Below are 18,105 nucleotides of genomic sequence, written 5' to 3' on the forward strand. Positions count from 1 at the left end.
TGCATAATAGGCATTACTCCCTTCACTGTGCATGTAGGTCAGTTACTGCAGTCAAAAAGGCTCTCTATCCTGTCCTGATCAGCAGTCATCCGGTAGATAGCCTGCCTAAGGCAAATCTGGATTCTACATAACCAGAAAAAAAGCACGTCACTTCTGACCTCTATAAATCATTATTTGACTTCTAGACCAGGGAAACCCCAGAGATTACAGAATCATCAAAGGAGCTGTCTTAAGAGCATTCAGTTTTATATAAGAAACATATTGTGTGATACACTGTGACTGTTTACATGTAATCCAGCTTTTATATGGTTGGTTTGATCTGGGAAACACGAAGCAGAGAACAGACAGGGTGCCAGCAGGACATCAGAGCAACAAGAGGATTGGCAATCTGTAGTAATCTGTTCAGGCTCAGGCACTGAGAAATGTATCGTATCCCCCACACACATATGAAAGCTTGTGGGCATTAAATTCCTCTGTACTCTATACTTTCTCTAACCAATGACAAAAATAGCATAGCAGGGAAACACAAAACTGATTGTCCTCTTAGGTTCTCTTAAGTATATTAAGATAAACACGATAAAATCTGATTTTCAAGTATTTGCAAAAATGGATTAAATAGAGTTTATATCCCAACAACAGCAGTGTTGACTTTAGGTCAGTCTGCATAACAAGAGGTGCAAAATAAGAACTGGATACTAATCTGTCTGGTGGGCCATGTGGACAGGAAGTTGTGGATATACTGTAAATGCCAGAGCAAAGCTGGGGTCGTCAGATCATCAATTATTCAGCACCAACAGGCAAGGACAATAAGCTGGTGTCAGCAGGAAGGGCGGATGAAGCGACTCGCTTCAATTGTATTTTTAATCTATTCTGGTAACGTTAACATGAGTATTCACAGCTGCTCTTTACATTTTAAACCTTCTCATTATTACCGAGGCCGTTTCTTTATACAGTCATTGCATCAATGGGACAATACAGCGTAGTTGACAAACTTAAAAACTTTAGATTATGCAAATAAAAACAAAACTTCTTTATTTCACATTTATGGATAAGACATTAATCCAAAAACAAAAGTGGCTCGTTAACAGTGATTTCACACCACACAATCACTTCACAGCATTTTACAATGAAAACACATTTTCTTTATATAGACATAAGAATCAACAGTGTGCTGCATTTCCATTTCCTCTACTCATGCCGCTGAGAAAATGACATAAAATCTCTACATCAAAAGTGTCAAGACATAGAATGACACGAATCTCCGTGATAAAAGTACAAATGCTACAAATTAGTAACAGAACATTCATGAAATTTGGGAGGAAGAAAGGTTCACATATTTGGGAAACCACTTGAGAAATCGCTGCTAAACCTATGGCACATTCTGGCCAGAGTCCTTAGAGAAAACGGAGCTTGATGAATAGATGACAGTGTGCATGCAAAGTCAGACTAATATATGGGAACAATATTGACTTTGTCTCAGTTTCATATGATGTCGTGGTTTCCGGCGGATATCTATGACCGTGGTTGCCTGAACCTTTACCCTTATGAACCAATGAATCCTGTGTCACATTTTTGGAGTAAATATAGAAATGAAATGTCAGATAACAAAGCAAAACTCTGCAACTGACATTCAGAGAGCAATATCTAAATATCAGTGTCTGAACATTTGCATACACACCACACACAAAGCAATGTAGAAACAAGTGAATTAGCTTCAGAAAATTTGAGGTACGTTATCGGCAGTAGAAAAATGTATATAAAGTTGGTGACTGTGCTTCTACTAATCTGTGTTTTTGTATAGCTAATTGGAAACAATTAAACAATTCTTAGCAACATCTCCCCATTAGTGAACCTAACTCTTTTTGGCTCCAACTTTAAATAAACAAAAATGAATGGAGAAATAACTTACCAAGCCCCTTTTGAATATCAGTTAATTTTGCATTTAAACAGGTAAAAATCTGATCCCCTTTTGATGTTATGCCTAGAATTTTAAAAAATAGATATGATTTGGGACCCAAATGGATTTTTCTACTACCAATTTTTAAAAAGTGACAAGTGCAAACATGATGACTGTACACTGTTGCTCGTTATAAAAAAAAAATCTGCGATTTCAACTGTCTGAATATTAAAATCTGCCACTTTAAAAAATAAAATATTTGTTCACATTACAGGAATGTACTAAAAAAAAACGTCAGCACCATCTAATTTCAGACTAATAGTGTGTGTAAATATATATTACTCTGCAAACAGAAACGCGGTGAGGAAACAAACCAAAGTGCTTCAAAGTGAAAACTTTCTACAATACTGCTTGTTGCTTTTGCATTTTTATGAACATAACTGTACTGTAACATATTTAAACTATGTTTGTGATGTTAGTTGTCCAAATTAAATAAAGGGGGGGAAAAAAGTCAAAACAAAAATCAAGTTTGAAAGAATTCACAGTCTAGCCAAGGCAAATAAACTGTCACGTGACTGTACCCTTCCCTCAGTGACAAACAATAACTGCAACAGGAACAAAAATAAACTAGAATTTTAGAAAATTTTGTAAAATGTGTTAGTTTCTGCACTGTTATATTTTGTCACTAAAATATCTGACCTGTCAGATAATAAAAGATACCTATGCTACAAATAAAAACACCTGGGAGTGGTGTACAGCTCTGTGTCGCTGGCTTAGAGTGGTGTCGATTTATCCAAACAGGTTGGACAGCGGTCTCGTTCGAAGAGGACTGCTGTGTAGCTCCTCTCCTCTTCCCACCTCTCCTGTGTCCCTGAAGGAGGCGCTGTGGATGATCTGGGCTCTGTGGCGTCCTCTGTGCAGCCGGGCATTCAGTCGGCTCAAAGACGTCTTCCTCTGCATCCCCCCTTTACTCTTCCCGTTCCCCGTTCCATCTTCTGATGCCTCTGTTGGTGAATTCAGCAGCCGGAGCGGGTTCAGATTCCCTTGGAGGACTTTGGCAAATCTCCAGCCCCGACCTCTGCCGCTGCCGTTGTTCTCACTGTCTGACTCAGGTCCCGGTGAGGTGACCACTCCTTCTTCCAGCAGGTCAGCAGCTAGCGGTGGGGACAAGTACTGCATTGGTCTCCTCCCGCTGTAATCTCGAGCTTCAGGGTCTGCATCCCAGTCTGACAGCAGGACACGAACCACCTGTCAATGCAAACACACCGCATGCAAACATGAGAGGTCTCGTTTTCATGGATATTAGAAGGCGACCATGTAGCTGCATTTCTTTCCCTCTCTCTCCCCACTTTCATGTCTGTCTACACCGTCTCTATCCAATAAAGGCTAAAATGCCAAAATAATAATAATACTAATTATTAAAAAAATGAATAACTAGACATTTGAAACTTGTCCACAACTGGGTGTTCCAACAGGGCATTAATCCCAAACACAAATAAAAACTAGAAGGTGTCTGTGAAGGTTCTCAGTCATCCAGGTCATCGTAGTCTAAGGAGCTTGGAAAGGAAAGCGTCTGGACTTCTTTACGTTCAAGCAATGTAAAGAAGTCCAGACGCTTTCCTTTCCAGAAAAAAAACAAACTAGAAGGGATAGAGAAAGCTAACATTAAGCTTCTGGTAAGAGCACTGATCTGTAATAGGTTCTAAATGAATCAACTCTGCACAGGAGAGTGGTCAAATATCCATATTGCTACTAAAACATGTGGTTGAGGTGCAACTTGCTAAGGAATATTGAACCAAATAACAGTGCACGTTTGAACCCCTATGTATACTTTTGGCGCTATGTGGATTGCAGAATATCTAAAATAAGCTCAAACTTCTTGTCATTAACAATATATGCTGTACAATCATTCCATCCTGGAAAAAAAGCTTCAAAGAAATCCTTAAAAAACCCAAATTACCACCTAGGATGAGTGTGTTTAAACTTGTGTTTACAACCATAGTTCAGTTAACTTGTTTTGAGCTAATGTTTCTAGCCTGGGCAGATAAAGTGTAGGTAATTATGTACTGCTTCACTGAGCAGGTGTAACACATGATACTACTCCCTGCAACCCACCTGGGTGTGTCCATGCATGGCGGCCAGGTGCAGCGGTGTGTAACCAGCACTTGATCTCACATTCACATTCACAGGTATAGTGTTCTCTTTGGCAAAGGTGAGCAGCTGAGACAGCAGCTCAGCTTTTCCCTGCTTAGCTGCCCAGTGGAGGCAGGTAAAACCAGTCACAAAGTCTCTCTTGGTCACCAGGCTGGGTTCGACAGCAAGCAGGGGCTGAAGGCTGTCCCACAGGCCGTCTGAGGCGCACAGCATCCACTCGTGCTCTAGAGGGTCCAGGGTTACTGAGGCGCAGTCCTCGTCAGTGGCTGAGGAGAGGAGGGACGCCGAGTCGCCTTCGCTCTTAACCGAGTCCCGGAGGCGTGACCCACGGTTGATCAGAGATCTCCGCACCTGACAGAACATACAATAGCCGTGGCTTTTGTTAAGATTTTTGTGTCACAGCACAAAATGTAGTCATTTAGAAATTCCCAGCAAACTGTTACTTTCCACAGAAAGCTGCCATTCAAAGAAAGAAAAAAAGAAGGGCAAAAGCAACAAATACTTAATGATAATAAAAAGCACTGTGTCCTACCTGAGGAGAACTACTCATCATCAGCTCTATGAAGTTCCTGCGACTTCCTTTGGGTGTTTGGATATCTCCTATATGGTCCAGTCCCTCCAGAGCACTGTCTTCAGACAGGCAGCTGGTCAGCATGGCACGCTGTGACCCTCTAGACACCCTGCGTGCCCCTCTTGTCTGCTGGTTATGAGATCCTCCGGGTTGGGCCTGGTCGAGATCTGGCATCCCAAGAACTGGAGCTGACTCTCGTCTCCTTCTGTCTCTTAGCTTCACTTCACCTCCTCCACCAGGGGTAGGAACTCCTGTGCTGGTCTTGCTCTGGGATGGGGTTGCAGGTTTCTTATTGCCATTTGTCTGTTTGTCATTGTCCAGTGGAAAGTGGACCCCTGTAAGACCATTAATTTTTTTTGTGTTCATTCAACTTCATGCAGACTTTTGATCACATGCTGCAGAATTTAACAGGCTGTTGTTGTTATTTTTCCTCACTGGTGTCATTAGTATCCTGAACCTTAGGGATTTTGTGTTTTTGGCAGGAAATGATTCCAAATTAAATTGAATCAAACACTATTTTGTACGGTGAAAAAAAAAAAAGAAGCAGTATGCGTATATTGGCCTGTAAAAACAACAAAATAATTGCCAAACCTTTTATTTATTCGTGCTGTATTACAAATAAACAAGTAGACAGTACATAAACAAAAATATAGATAAAACAGCCTACGTTACACGTAAGAAAGCAATTCATGGATAAAACACGCGCGTAAAAATCACGCAAACACAATGGATCCGTCGTCCTCACCTGTTTGGTCGCCCTTATCATGATTGCCGTTGACACAGTTGTTGTCCAGCGTCTCTTGGATGTTGCCATTGCACTCCGCACCATCGTGGCCATCTACGTCTGTACGCATCACCGACGCCCCGCTGCCTTCACTGTTCAAACACACAAATTTCACGCCGTTTTCTACCTTCACGAAACCCACGCTGTCAACGATGCTTTTCAGCACCTCGCGATCCACCCCTTCCTTCGACTGTTCATTCAGCGATAGGAAATGATCGATCAGCTCCATCTGTTGGACCCTCCCTCCTCTCTCCGACAGGAACTCCTGCACGGCTTGCACTGTGCAGCGGGACGCCATCATCATCATCGTCCTCGTCCTGAACGACTCAGACAGAGCGCAAAGATCACTGGGTTATTTGCGCACGAAGGTTTAAAAATGAGCCCATTAACGCGCTCATTCGCTTAAGGAGAGGATGACAGCATCTTCTTCTCTGGCCTCCTCCTCTCCTCCATGGGAAGACCAGTGTTTAGCTCTTTCAGACAGGGGGCGCTCACATCGTCTCACAGGCAAGGGGCAAGAATCATGTTGCGTTCCAGTGCTCATCGGAAACGCGGGCTTCCCAGACGACTAGTTATTTAAAAGTGACCATAAATACTGCGTATACACAATATATAATAAAATACACATTTTTTTCCGGTCAACACACTCACAGTATTAATAATAATTGCACTGCACAATTTGAACTTTTCAAAATAATATCCAAGGTTCATCCAGATTGCATTATGTTCATCCTATTTACGGCTATCTTTCATGCCCAGCTGGAGTTTCTTTTTGCATGCAGTGAGGAAACCGGACTCAATCTCCTTGTATTTTTGCAAAAACTTGGCCAGATTAAGAGGATTCTGATCCTAAAACATTTACCTCACCTCACAAAGAAAAGTAATCCACCGCAGAACTTGATCTTTCAGTCCTTATTAAAATTTTACAAAACAACAAAAACAGGAGGTTATTTGAGTAAACAAATACACCTTAACAGTCAAGAAGTAAATTCAAGGGGAAGAGCACAAATTATTGACCTAAAAGGTGCAAATTAAACCTTAAGCTTATTAAACCTGTACTTATTTGTTATATTAAGATTTCAACCAAAATACAAAAAAGATGATACAATATGAAGAATCGAAACAGAACCAGGACAAAAATAAATGTTTCTTTTAAACAATGGAAATCATTCTGTTCCACATTTTTACATTTGTTTACGATCTGATTTTTAGACTGTTTTTAAAATGACATAGTGAACAGAACAATCGTAATTCCTCATTACAGTTACTCACATTTACCCATATAACAGATACACCTTGTATTTGTTTTTAAATTGTCCTGGCCCTGTTCTTAGTTAACATGCTTTCCCTCTAATTTAAAACCTCCAAATACAGTTTAGAAGGAGATTTTTTGTGCTTTGTACAATATCGGTGGAGTCCGGAGCTCAATGAAACAGTAGAATTTTAAGGCATGCAATTTAATGGATATTCTAATCCCTTGATCATAATAATCTGATAATATTTAATCTATTTATAATTGCTTTAGCTTTCTTCTGTAGCATATAAACCGGATTAGTTAGTTGGTCTTACATGCATTTCCCCATAGCTATACACAGCAGATCCTATATGGAACAGTTTTAAATTAATATGATATATATAATGATTTTTCATTTCGTTATTTTATTATAATAATCACACCTCAAAAAAATCTAATTTCATACATTTTAATGTTTTGTCGGTGCAAACAGTCCCCAAAGTAAGCACTGGGAAAATTAAATTGCGCTGTACCATTATTAGAAAAGGGGGGCGATTTTATTACTGCATTAAGTTTTTCTTGCTTTTCAGCGCTATCTTATCTTTTATTTTTGTAAATTACATGCTGTAGAACATTTAAATATTGGAGCCTCCGCAAAATTTGCCATAACTTGCATTACTGTCGATATAAAGAAAATTTAAAAATCGTCCCATTACTACATTGTGTTTAATGGTGTCGTCTGTCCAGTTGTCGACAGCAGTAGGGCGATATTGAGCGAGATTCTTTGAGAAAGAAGTCGATCCTTTTCTAATTTTTATTTTTTTAAAGTTATTTCTGAATCTGTTTACGACCCATCTTAAGTTATGGCTTCTTCGGATGTTGCGCGGCAGCCGGTTAGTATTTTTTTTATTTATTTTTTACTCTGTGTTGTCGACAATAAACTTATTTCTAGACAGTTGAGCAGGGAGTGTCCGAGGCTATCGTTAAGTTAGCTCCTAGCCTGAAAACTTTCAGTTATTACACTTATGGAAAACATTCATGTTTAAACGGGGCAAAGTTTAAAACTCGACAACATATGTATGATGTGCTATCAACACAAGCACTGAACCCTTTTTTTTTTTTAAAAAGATCCCCGGTTATGCCTTTCACTACGGTAAACGGCTGAGAGGGCGCTAGCTGGCTAAGGCTACACTAGCAGTGCTACATTAGTTTCATAGAATCGTTAACGTTAGCTCCGTGATAAGCTTTTGAAAATATGTGTGCAATTCGTGCCTGCCGCAAGATGTATTTGTACGTTGCGGGAGCTTTGTGACACAAATATCATTGATTATTAGCCCTCACAAATCTGAATGAAAGTTGGCGTTTCGACCTCCAGCAATGACAAGGATTCAGAAATAAAGCACAGCACCGCCCACAGAGTTATTAAAGGTTCTTAGTCATAGCATATCTAAATCAGTGCTGCTGACCACCTACACTCGGGAAGTTTCATTAATTTAGACTGGAGAAGGTCTGACAAAGTGGACGACGGTGATATTTAAAGTTATCTCAGGCTTTTGGAAGTTAGGTGGATTTATCTTATTGTCCTATTTAACGTCTTCTAACCGCTTTTGTGCCTCTTTGGCCCACACACAGGCTTTAAAAACCAGATTTATCTAATCAGGCAAAGAATAAAGACAAAAATACGTAAACATCTTGGCTGGACTAGACTACTCGGTGCATTATGTGATTCTGTTTGTTTGTAAGTGCAATATTTTGTGAAATAAGAGAGGAAAAAAAGCATCATAATGTTACAACCCAGCTTTTCCTGTCAAATTTATTCCACAGGATAAAGGAGTCCGGTCCTTGTCTCTTGCTGGCCATGTGGGCTTTGACAGCCTTCCTGACCAGCTTGTCAACAAGTCCATCTGCCAGGGCTTCTGCTTTAATATTCTCTGCATCGGTACTGTGTCGCTCACACATAGATACATAGATGAAACTCTGCATAATGTATGCAGAGTTTCTTTTTGCTGTTGATGATGAGCTAATTAAAAAAATTTTTTTTTTTGGTATTTAGGAAAAAATTAAGACATTTTTTTTTATTATTTGTCATGTCATTTAGACAGGAGTAGTGGACATTTTTGTTGAACAAATTGACAGGAATAACAGAACATAGACTCTCTCAGAAAGTTTTATTGCCTTTATAAAACGTAGGTAGATTGTCTGTCATTAAATAGTAATAGAAATGCATTGCTAAATTTTATTTTGCATACAAACATTCAGTTAATGATCTCAGTTTGCAGCTCTTAGTCAGGCATTCCTGATGTTAAAGCTCCTGCACACTTAGCTAGAATTAATTGTGACCACAGTTGCATTGCTGGATAAATCTGACTTTCTGGCAGTTATAGTTACAATAAAATTGTACTGAAAAGTTTCTGTTTCAAGTTTAGTTACTAAAGATTGCATCATACGTCTCTTTTGTGCCCCTAGGTGAGACGGGTATAGGCAAGTCTACACTGATGGACACGCTATTTAATACCAACTTTGAGAACTTTGAGTCATCCCACTTTGAACCTCAGGTGAAGCTCCGGGCTCAAACATATGACCTGCAGGAGAGCAACGTCAGACTACGTCTCACTGTGGTCAACACAGTTGGCTTTGGAGACCAGATGAATAAACAAGAGAGGTACGGGGAAGAGCTGAGTAGGTTATTAATGTTGGAGGATTGCGACTGCCGTGAAGTGATTTTACTGTCGTTGTGAACTTGCCAGTTACTGATGATCACTTTATGTATGTCTTTTAGCTACCAGCCTGTGGTGGACTACATTGACAGGCAATTTGAGAGTTATCTCCAGGAGGAGCTAAAAATCAAGCGTTCTCTTCACAACTACCATGACTCACGAGTCCATGCCTGCCTTTACTTCATTTCCCCCTCAGGCCATTCACTCAAATCCCTTGATCTGGTCACCATGAAGAAATTAGACAGCAAGGTAGGAGAAAGGACCACAGTGTCTTCTGCATGTCAGAGGGTATAATAAATGTGTTGTATTTCTCAGTGTCACTGTAATGTAATACTTAAGAAAATCTGTCAGTTTTAAAGTTGTTTTCTTTATGTTTGAAGTAGAAAAAGTAGCAAGTCAAGTTGTTTCACGCATTTTGTGTAATTGATGGCGAAACTTACCTGTGTCTGTGGTTGCAGTGCTACTAAGTAGCATAGTTAATAGCAGGCTTAAGTTTAAAAAAAAAATCTAGCCCAGCAACATTTCAGTCAGGCGGCTCACATTTGAAATGTATTATTGCAGCACAAGAATATAATTGGCGTTGGCATCTAGATATGTTACACTTGTTCATTGGGGAATGATGATGTACTCCAAAGGTTAAAACGTAATTAAAAGGGCATGTTTGGTATTTGATCTGAGGAGAGTCAGGTGTGTTGATGTGTATGTCACAACATACCTTCAAACCTAGTTTGTGCTCACAATTGTTACTTTTGCAAACAGCAGCATTCACCAAAACTGACGTCACAACTATTGGCATGCGCCATGCTGTGGTGTAGTTTGGGCTTGTCGTTTCCCTTTTCGATTCCCTTTTCGACCTGACACACAAATCTATGATCATGTTGGTTTTTAACTACCATTTAAGTAAATATCAGAACAGAAGCTAAGATTCCCGGAATATACAGATGGTTTGAAGAGATTATACGTTTTGGAGGAAAAAACCAAACCAACTTGCTTTTCATGTCTTCTTGTTTTGACTTTTCTACTCTTATGCCAGCACTAATGCCAAGATTTTTTTTAAAATGGTAAATGCCCTGTATTTGTATAGCGCTTTACTTAGTCCCTAAGGACCCCACAGCGCTTCACACTACATTTAGTCATCCACCCATTCACACACTGGTGATGGCAAGCTACATTGTAGCCACAGCTGCCCTGGGGCGCACTGACAGAGGTGAGGCTGCTGGACACTGGCGCCACCGGGCCCTCTGACCACCACCAGTAGGCAACGGGGGAAGTGTCTTGCCCAAGGACACAACGACCGAGACTGCCGGAGCCAGGGCTCGAACCGGCAACCTTCCGATTACAAGACGAACTGCCAACTCTTGAGCCACGATCGCCCTGTGCTGAATTCAGGAGAAAACCTGTCATTCAGGAGAAGTCTGAACTGAGCTGGTTTGCTCCAGGTGCCAATATAAACAATGCCGGGGCTGTGGTGACGTTGCATTTGGTGTGCGTTGACCATAAACCAGGCTTAAGTTGTCTACCTGACCTGGACCACTGCCCTCGGTCCACAACAGGCCAGTGATTACCAATGAGGAAAGGGGCAATAATGCAGTAGACATTCTGTAAAGCACCATTTCATTACAGTTAAAAGGGTAAGACAATGACAAGAATTGTTGTGTGGAGATGGGTAGTAAAAAATAGAATATGATGTAGACCATATACTAAAAGCATTGTAATCTCCGCATTTAGTTTGGAGCTAAAGATGACGAATTGAACATTATAAAAGATACTCTGAAAAATCAGGCCAATGCTGAAGTGCCGTAAACGTTTTATGGCTGCCAGTGGATAATAACTGTGGTTCCAAAAAAGAATTTATAAAAGGTTATCTGAAAACCACCCTCAACTTCCTTTCTTTGTGACCTCAGTAAAACACCTTATTGTTATTTTTAGGTAATCCTGAATAATAAAAACAAAAGTTAAAAATCTGGTCAAGAGAATTATGGAGGATATGTTCAGTTTCAGATCCTCCTCTTATTACACGCAGTTTCAAAAGACCAAGGAGGTGATGGCAAACGCTGTTCAGCTTAGAACAGGATTTCACAAACCACTGGCTGATGTCACTGTGGTTACATCCATCTTTTGTACTGTCTGTGGATGAAGATGAAGGCTGGCTTAACTTTGATAGCTTTGTCTTCAGTGAACTACAGGGATAACAGGAGATTAATGATGCGTTCATGATGCATTTGCAGGAGATAAATTTCAAACTTGGAAGCGACAACTGCAAAAGGTGCCTTCTTTTAGTGCTTCTTTAGTAGGAATACAGTGTGAAAACATTTAACATGAAGACAGATTATATGTGGTTGTGTGTGGGAGAGATGGTGGGAGTTTCTGTATAAGTTGCTACTGAGGTTGTTTTTATGTCTGACTGCTGGGAGAGGTTCACTGTCCAACTAACTGAACCCCCTTCTATCCATTCCTCTTGAAATGGTTAGAGAGTTTCCCATGCTCCCTGTGTGTAGCAACTTTGTGCTTTTTGTGTGTTTGTGTGGTTTCGCTGCTCTGGAGTGTTGGTAACCCTGGATTTGCGTGTGAAAGGGATAGAAGCAGCACTGGAATGCTGTAATCACCTCACGCACACACACTCGAGTTGTCCTTCTGTGTCAGTGTACAGAACCACACAGAAAGAGCCAATTGTTCAATCTGCAGCAGTGACAGACAGGCAGTCACTCAGACAGCTGTTGGATCAGATCTCTTAAGACTTCTCTGCTGGGGTCAGTGTGTGTGTATTCTGTATGTGTGTATGGGTGTGTGTGGTCTGGCCCCAGAAGCTCGCCCAATGACAACAAGTCATTCCAGGTCCCAGTTTGGTTTGACAACGTGACAGACAGACAGGAATGTGGGACAGCGTGGTGAACTGCTGGGCCAGAAATGACATTCAGAAAACATGGTTTTTATAACACTTAGCAAAAAATAGTTTTAGGAGAAAGAATTTCTGATAAAGAGAGAGACAACAAATACAGTTCCCGTTCTTGTTAAGTGATACTGTTACCAGTCTGATGACAGGATGTATTTAATGTGTCTACATGTACTTTCACGGTATGCTGTGCTGTGAAAACAACTTGTTTTAGCTCAATTAGTGGATGCCTGTGATATCAGGAGTTGCTCTTTTTATTGAAGATAACTTTGTGAATTTAGTGTTTTGAATTTTATATATTGTCTACATGCAGCTTAAAGACAACAGTAGTTGCTGTCATGGTATTTAGTTCTTATTGAGAATAAAAGTCTCTAAATTAATGTGATAGCTGTGATGAAAATACATTTATTTGTTTCTATTTTATATTTTTCAGTATTTATCTGTATATAAATGTCCTTTAGCATACTGAGGGGAAATGCAGTGGTTTGCATGTCTTAGTTCTCAGTGTCATTGAACCATATCAAGCTACTGATATCAGTGCGGCCTTGCATTCTTTAGTGGATTTATAATTTTGTGCATTTGAGGCATTGGATGTTAATGGAGATGAAGGTCTGACTATGAAAATGGAAGCTAAAGTGTGACTCCATCATAACAAAGACATGGTGAAAATATGTTTGATGGTAAACTGGATTATCAGATTATCATTTTGTTTTTAATTATTATTATTATTTTATTTCACAGATGGCATGAAAAGTTATTTTCTGTAGCTGGCATGTATTTGTAAAAAATACTGTCACTATGCTTATCATGAACATTTATCACATCTGTCTGTAGGTGAATATCATTCCAGTGATTGCCAAGGCCGACACAATCAGCAAGAGTGAACTGCACAAGTTCAAGATCAAGATCATGAGTGAGCTGGTCAGCAATGGTGTCCAGATATACCAGTTCCCACTGGATGATGAGACAGTGGCCAAAGTCAACACTACAATGAATGTAAGGAAACACACACACACACAGACTTTTCTCAGATACAGGTTTAGGTGAATGTTTTTACTGGCAGAAGTGTTCGAAACATATAATTCAAATTTCAGACACACACCGTGTGTGTTTTGTTTTGTCAAAGGAAACATTTCTGAGGTGTAAAAGGAATCTGTGATTTTAAGTGAGAATATTAGTGTAGGCGTTTGATCTACAACAGCTTTAGTTAAAGTATTTTTCCAAGCTGTGTCTTTTGCTTCAGATGCATGAATCCGTCTTGTATATGATTTTTTTTTTTCTTTAAGGGTCATTTGCCATTTGCTGTAGTAGGCAGCACAGAGGAAGTTGCTGTTGGAAACAAGATGGTGAAAGCTCGCCAGTATCCATGGGGTGTAGTGCAAGGTAGGATGAATTACTCTGTTTATGGATTTCTTTAAAGCTTTGGCAGTTCACCTTAACATTTTCCTTTACTGTGGTTTTCACTGGCTACACTTTGTGTCATGCTTGAAACTAGTGCTGGGCGATATGGAAAAAATATTTATCACAAATCAATTATTTTATATCACGATAATGATATATATCACGATATACGACAATTTTACCTTGTTTCCAGTTATTCTCTGGAAAGTTTGACAAATTTCATTGCTCACTTTTCTCCAATTTTAATTTGAAAAGACATTTAACAGAACTGTTACAAATAAGAAACAAACATTTTAGTGCAGCAATATCAATGTATCAAATGAAAACAGCGGCTACTGTGATTTGTTTATGGCCCTGGGACGTTTTCTCATTGTGCGAAAGACTGCTGTATCTTCAGCTGGCTATAGTTCTTCTTTTTCCAGCTTGCTCCCATTGTTTCACAACTTGGTTTAGCTCGGGTTTTCTGGGTTCTTGAGTATTCTTTTTCTTGGACCTTCTGTAGGTGATAGAAGAGATTTGTTGTGTTGCCATCAGGCGCGGGAATAGTTTTATGGCATAGCTTGCAAATGGGCGTCTTCCGCTCTGTCGGTGCTGTTGAACCCGAAATGTAACCAAATCACAGACGTACCCCCTCTTTTCGGTAAAAGTGCTTCTTCTTGGGGTGCTGTGTAGCTGTCTCTGCCTGTTGCATGTCCGGCCATGAAACTGCAACCTGTCGCGCGTCCATCGTTTTGAGTTGCCATAAAGCATCTCGCAAATCCGGGTGCACATAAAGCAGCACCATGTCGCAAAACCACAAGACGGAGTTTCTTTACGAAAAATATAATTTTTTTTTTTTATACTTTATTTTCTTGTGCATAAAGTTAGAGTATGTATAGTGACAAGACAACACTAATATATTTGCAACAGGCTATTTAATGATAAATTTTATGTAATAATTTATACAATTAGGTTAGGAACGATAGAAACTATAGAAGACAAATGCACGATAGACACTTTTCTATCGTCCAGGCGATATATATCGTCATATCGCCCAGCACTACTTGAAACTATTTTTTTTTTTTTTTAACTTGAAGTTTAGAATGTATTTTATTATGAAGAATAACCCTTTGATTTCTTTGATGTGTGTGTGTCAGTGGAAAATGAGAATCACTGCGACTTTGTTAAGCTGAGGGAGATGCTCATATGCGTAAATATGGAAGACCTGAGAGAGCAGACCCACACTCGGCATTACGAGCTTTACAGACGCTGCAAGCTTGAAGAGCTTGGTTTCAAAGACACAGACTCAGAGTGCAAACCTGTCAGGTATGACGTCACAAACCCATGCATACATCCACAAAATGAGAAAATGCACGGGCATATGACTTACAGCTGAGTTATGTGTGTTGCAGTTTGCAGCAGACGTATGAGGCAAAGCGTCAGGAGTTTCTGGTGGAGCTGCAGAAGAGGGAGGATGAAATGAGGCAGATGTTTGTGCAGAGGGTAAAGGACAAGGAAGCGGAACTAAAGGAGGCTGAAAGAGAGGTATACAGTGCATACATGCAAACTGATGTCCTCACAACACACCTTAAGCAATGTGCTTTTTGCCCCGAGTTTCCTATTCTTTATATTTAATAGACAAATAAAATCTCGCATCAGCTGAAGAGATTAAAGTAAAGTGTTTCCTATTGGAAAAATAAAGTCAGCTTTTCCATTTTTCCCCATTAAAGAAGTCATTTATTTATATTCTGCTTTCAGTTTTATGCTCTATTATAAAAAAAAATTCACTGATGTTTTGTTTTCACCCAATCAGTCTACCTTTCTACACTTTTACATTCAATTTGTTCGACGTGTGAAAGTAAGTATTATGTAATGAACATGTGTTGTCACATCTCATTCTTTCAGCTCCAGAGTCGTTTTGAGCAGCTCAAGCGCCTCCATGCAGAAGAGAAAGCTGCTTTGGAGGAGAAGAAGCGGCTTCTTGATGACGACCTAAGCTCCTTCGGCAAGAGAAAAGCTGCTGCCCAACTCCTGCAGGCCCAGAGCCTCACTGCCAATGGCAAGAAGGACAAAGACCGGAAGAAGTAAGAGAATTCTGCAAATACCAATGCCTGTGCTTTTATGGAATACTGGGGGGCGAGTCATACTGGACATCTGAGTAATGTGTTAGGAATAAATAGATTCCACATTGTTTTTTGGAAATGAAAATTATCAACATACAGACGGCTGAATTCATCAAACCAAAGAAAAAATGATGGCTTAAAATTACAGTTGATTTTTGTGAAGTTATCAAAAAACTCATGACTCCTCGAGTGATGCCACTGACCAGCCAATCGTGGCATGCAGTCTGTAGATGTCATATTTTTAATACCTGCTCAGATTGCTTGGAACCCCGGCTGGTCAGGTACTATTTTAGTATCTGGTACCAGGTACTATGACCTAATGGAAAACCCCTGAAAAGTCGATCTGAGTAGGTAATAATGGAAAAGGAGCTATTGTTACCTCTTAGTGCTCCTGTTGTTAATTTCATAAACACCTCTGCTCCTTAACTGGCCAGATCAATACCCCAGAAGTTTACCTGGTGTGATGCTATACTTTGATTAAAAAGTGTTCCTTTATACATATATAATCATAATATCATATTGTGAGTAAGCACCCCTGCACAGGTCATTAATTACTTGTTCTCTAAGAGACAGTGCAGATGAAGACATACTCATTGAGCTCAAGGGTATCAAATCTGATAACTAATGAGGATGTTTAAGATCTGTGCACATGTAAGATGTTTAAGTTATTGTCACTGATTAACTGCAAACGGGAAATTCTGTAAGTTGCTCATATGTCTCTCTCTTGTTCTTTTTTTCAGTTCTGGTTTCATGTGAAGATTCTCAGTTGTGACCAGCAAAACCGGTGACATTATACCCCACACCCTTTCCACACCCCTGTGGCCAGTTGTAACACTAAAGAAACCGCCCACATAAATCAGTTCAACAAAGTCCAAAATGGGTTTTAAAATGAATCATGTATTTAATTTTTTATCTTTCTAGCAGTGAAGTGGTTCCTGTGAGGTACAATTCACTTTCAGCTTGTCAGCACCATATGTAATAATCCATCACCATTTTTACAGGTTTGTCTAGTGTTTCTGTCATTAAGAGTTGTCAGAAGTGTCACAGGATATTATATTTCCCTGTTTCTTTCTAGTTTTTTATATTCTCTTTGTTTGGTACACCACCTTGATGCTCTAAATCTTCAATCTGAACATACTAGCATTAACTAAAAAAAACCCCCCAAAAACACTGTTAGGAACCTCACACGTTCTCTTGCGGTTGTTCCAAAGGGAACAAATTGGTTCAGAGTGTTTCACTTCTCTGCCGAGGTTTACAGTTAAACGGTTTTCTGAGGAGGGTAAAACAGAGGCTTGGTTTGGGATTAGGTACATGTTACTGTGTATTTTTATACATATATTTTTTATTTTACTTGCTCTCTTATTTTCATTTTTATTTTATTTTTTTTATATATTGACACAAACCGTTGACGCTTGCAGTCCTGTCTGTATGAGAAGAGCTGACTCACGGGGAAAAAATGCATCACACCGAGTCGCTGTTTGAGGGAGAATTGTATTTCTCTGAAGACTGTATTCTACATATTTCTGTTCATCGCTTTTCGGACTTTTTAACTGTGTGAAACCCTTTCTCAGCAATACTCCAGCATAAACCGCTGCTGGTTTCAATGATTAAAAAAAAAAAAAACTTACTGTATTTACACTAGTTAAAGGTAATAGTGCCTTATCTGTATTAAACCTAAAAACTACGTTATCCAGTTTGTGATCACATCCAGGGAAACACATCGATGCCTACTGGATAAATGCTTGCCTGAGACACATTTGTACTACACTTATATTTAAGGAATAAACAGTATTATATGGGAGCTTTTCTTCTTTCTAAATAAATCTTTGTATTTTTATGATGATGGATTGTGTTTGTCTACTTCATTAAAGGCTGGGATGTTTATAGGCAACACATCTACTGGTACCATCTACTGGTACAGCGTGAGGTTCAGACTGTGATGTAATGAATGAGGACTGATTTAACTGTACCCACAGTCTGTTTGCACTGGCTTCAAAGATTTGACAGTGGAAGAGCTACAAACTGAAATGTTATGTCCATGTGTAATGGCATCATTGCAGTCCTGCCAAGGAATTCCCCCAGGATATCTAATTGTGGAGATTATTACACTATTAAATGTACTGTTGGTCTGACATTATACACTGTATTTGGGGGAAAGCATTTCTTTAGCGAGGCCTGTTTTTGCCTCACTAAAGTTTTATTGTTGGTTGCTGACACCACATCTAATCACTGGAATAACACTTTTAAGGCATTTGAACGTTTTCTTTTATACCGTACCCACATCTCCGAGGATCTCACCTGGACGACCAACTGCTCCAAGCTGGTCAAGAAGGCTCACCAGCGCCTCTTCTT

The 18,105-nt window shown here is 39.6% G+C and overlaps 2 protein-coding genes across 3 annotated transcripts; one reads left to right on the plus strand and one right to left on the minus strand.

Annotated features, from left to right (window-relative positions):
- Positions 1–962: 962 nt before the first annotated feature.
- On the minus strand, positions 963–5,869 carry sowahca (sosondowah ankyrin repeat domain family Ca). Its single transcript, XM_085384555.1, has 4 exons — positions 5,368–5,869; positions 4,584–4,957; positions 4,013–4,402; positions 963–3,145 (listed from the first exon to the last, which is right to left on the minus strand). Exons 1-4 carry the CDS (start codon positions 5,711–5,713, stop codon positions 2,687–2,689), a joined length of 1,569 nt encoding a protein of 522 aa, XP_085240681.1. The 5' UTR covers positions 5,714–5,869; the 3' UTR covers positions 963–2,686.
- Positions 5,870–7,375: 1,506 nt separating this feature from the next.
- septin10 (septin 10) lies at positions 7,376–17,327 on the plus strand. Of its 2 annotated transcripts, XM_085384185.1 has the most exons (10): positions 7,376–7,533; positions 8,465–8,579; positions 9,107–9,302; positions 9,420–9,606; positions 13,085–13,246; positions 13,537–13,633; positions 14,788–14,956; positions 15,043–15,175; positions 15,536–15,714; positions 16,494–17,327. In XM_085384185.1, the coding sequence occupies exons 1-10, from the start codon at positions 7,504–7,506 to the stop codon at positions 16,507–16,509; spliced, it is 1,284 nt and encodes a 427-aa protein (XP_085240311.1). In that variant the 5' UTR covers positions 7,376–7,503; the 3' UTR covers positions 16,510–17,327. The 2 variants fall into 2 exon arrangements, with proteins under 2 accessions (XP_085240311.1, XP_085240312.1); XM_085384186.1 differs by lacking the exon at positions 16,494–17,327 and having other exon boundaries at positions 15,536–15,718.
- Positions 17,328–18,105: the final 778 nt, after the last annotated feature.

This window comes from Rhamphochromis longiceps, linkage group LG16, assembly GCF_057381845.1.
Source record: "Rhamphochromis longiceps isolate RC_006_pf linkage group LG16, R_longiceps_female_GT1.1, whole genome shotgun sequence".
In the NCBI taxonomy this organism is placed as follows: domain Eukaryota; kingdom Metazoa; phylum Chordata; class Actinopteri; order Cichliformes; family Cichlidae; genus Rhamphochromis; species Rhamphochromis longiceps.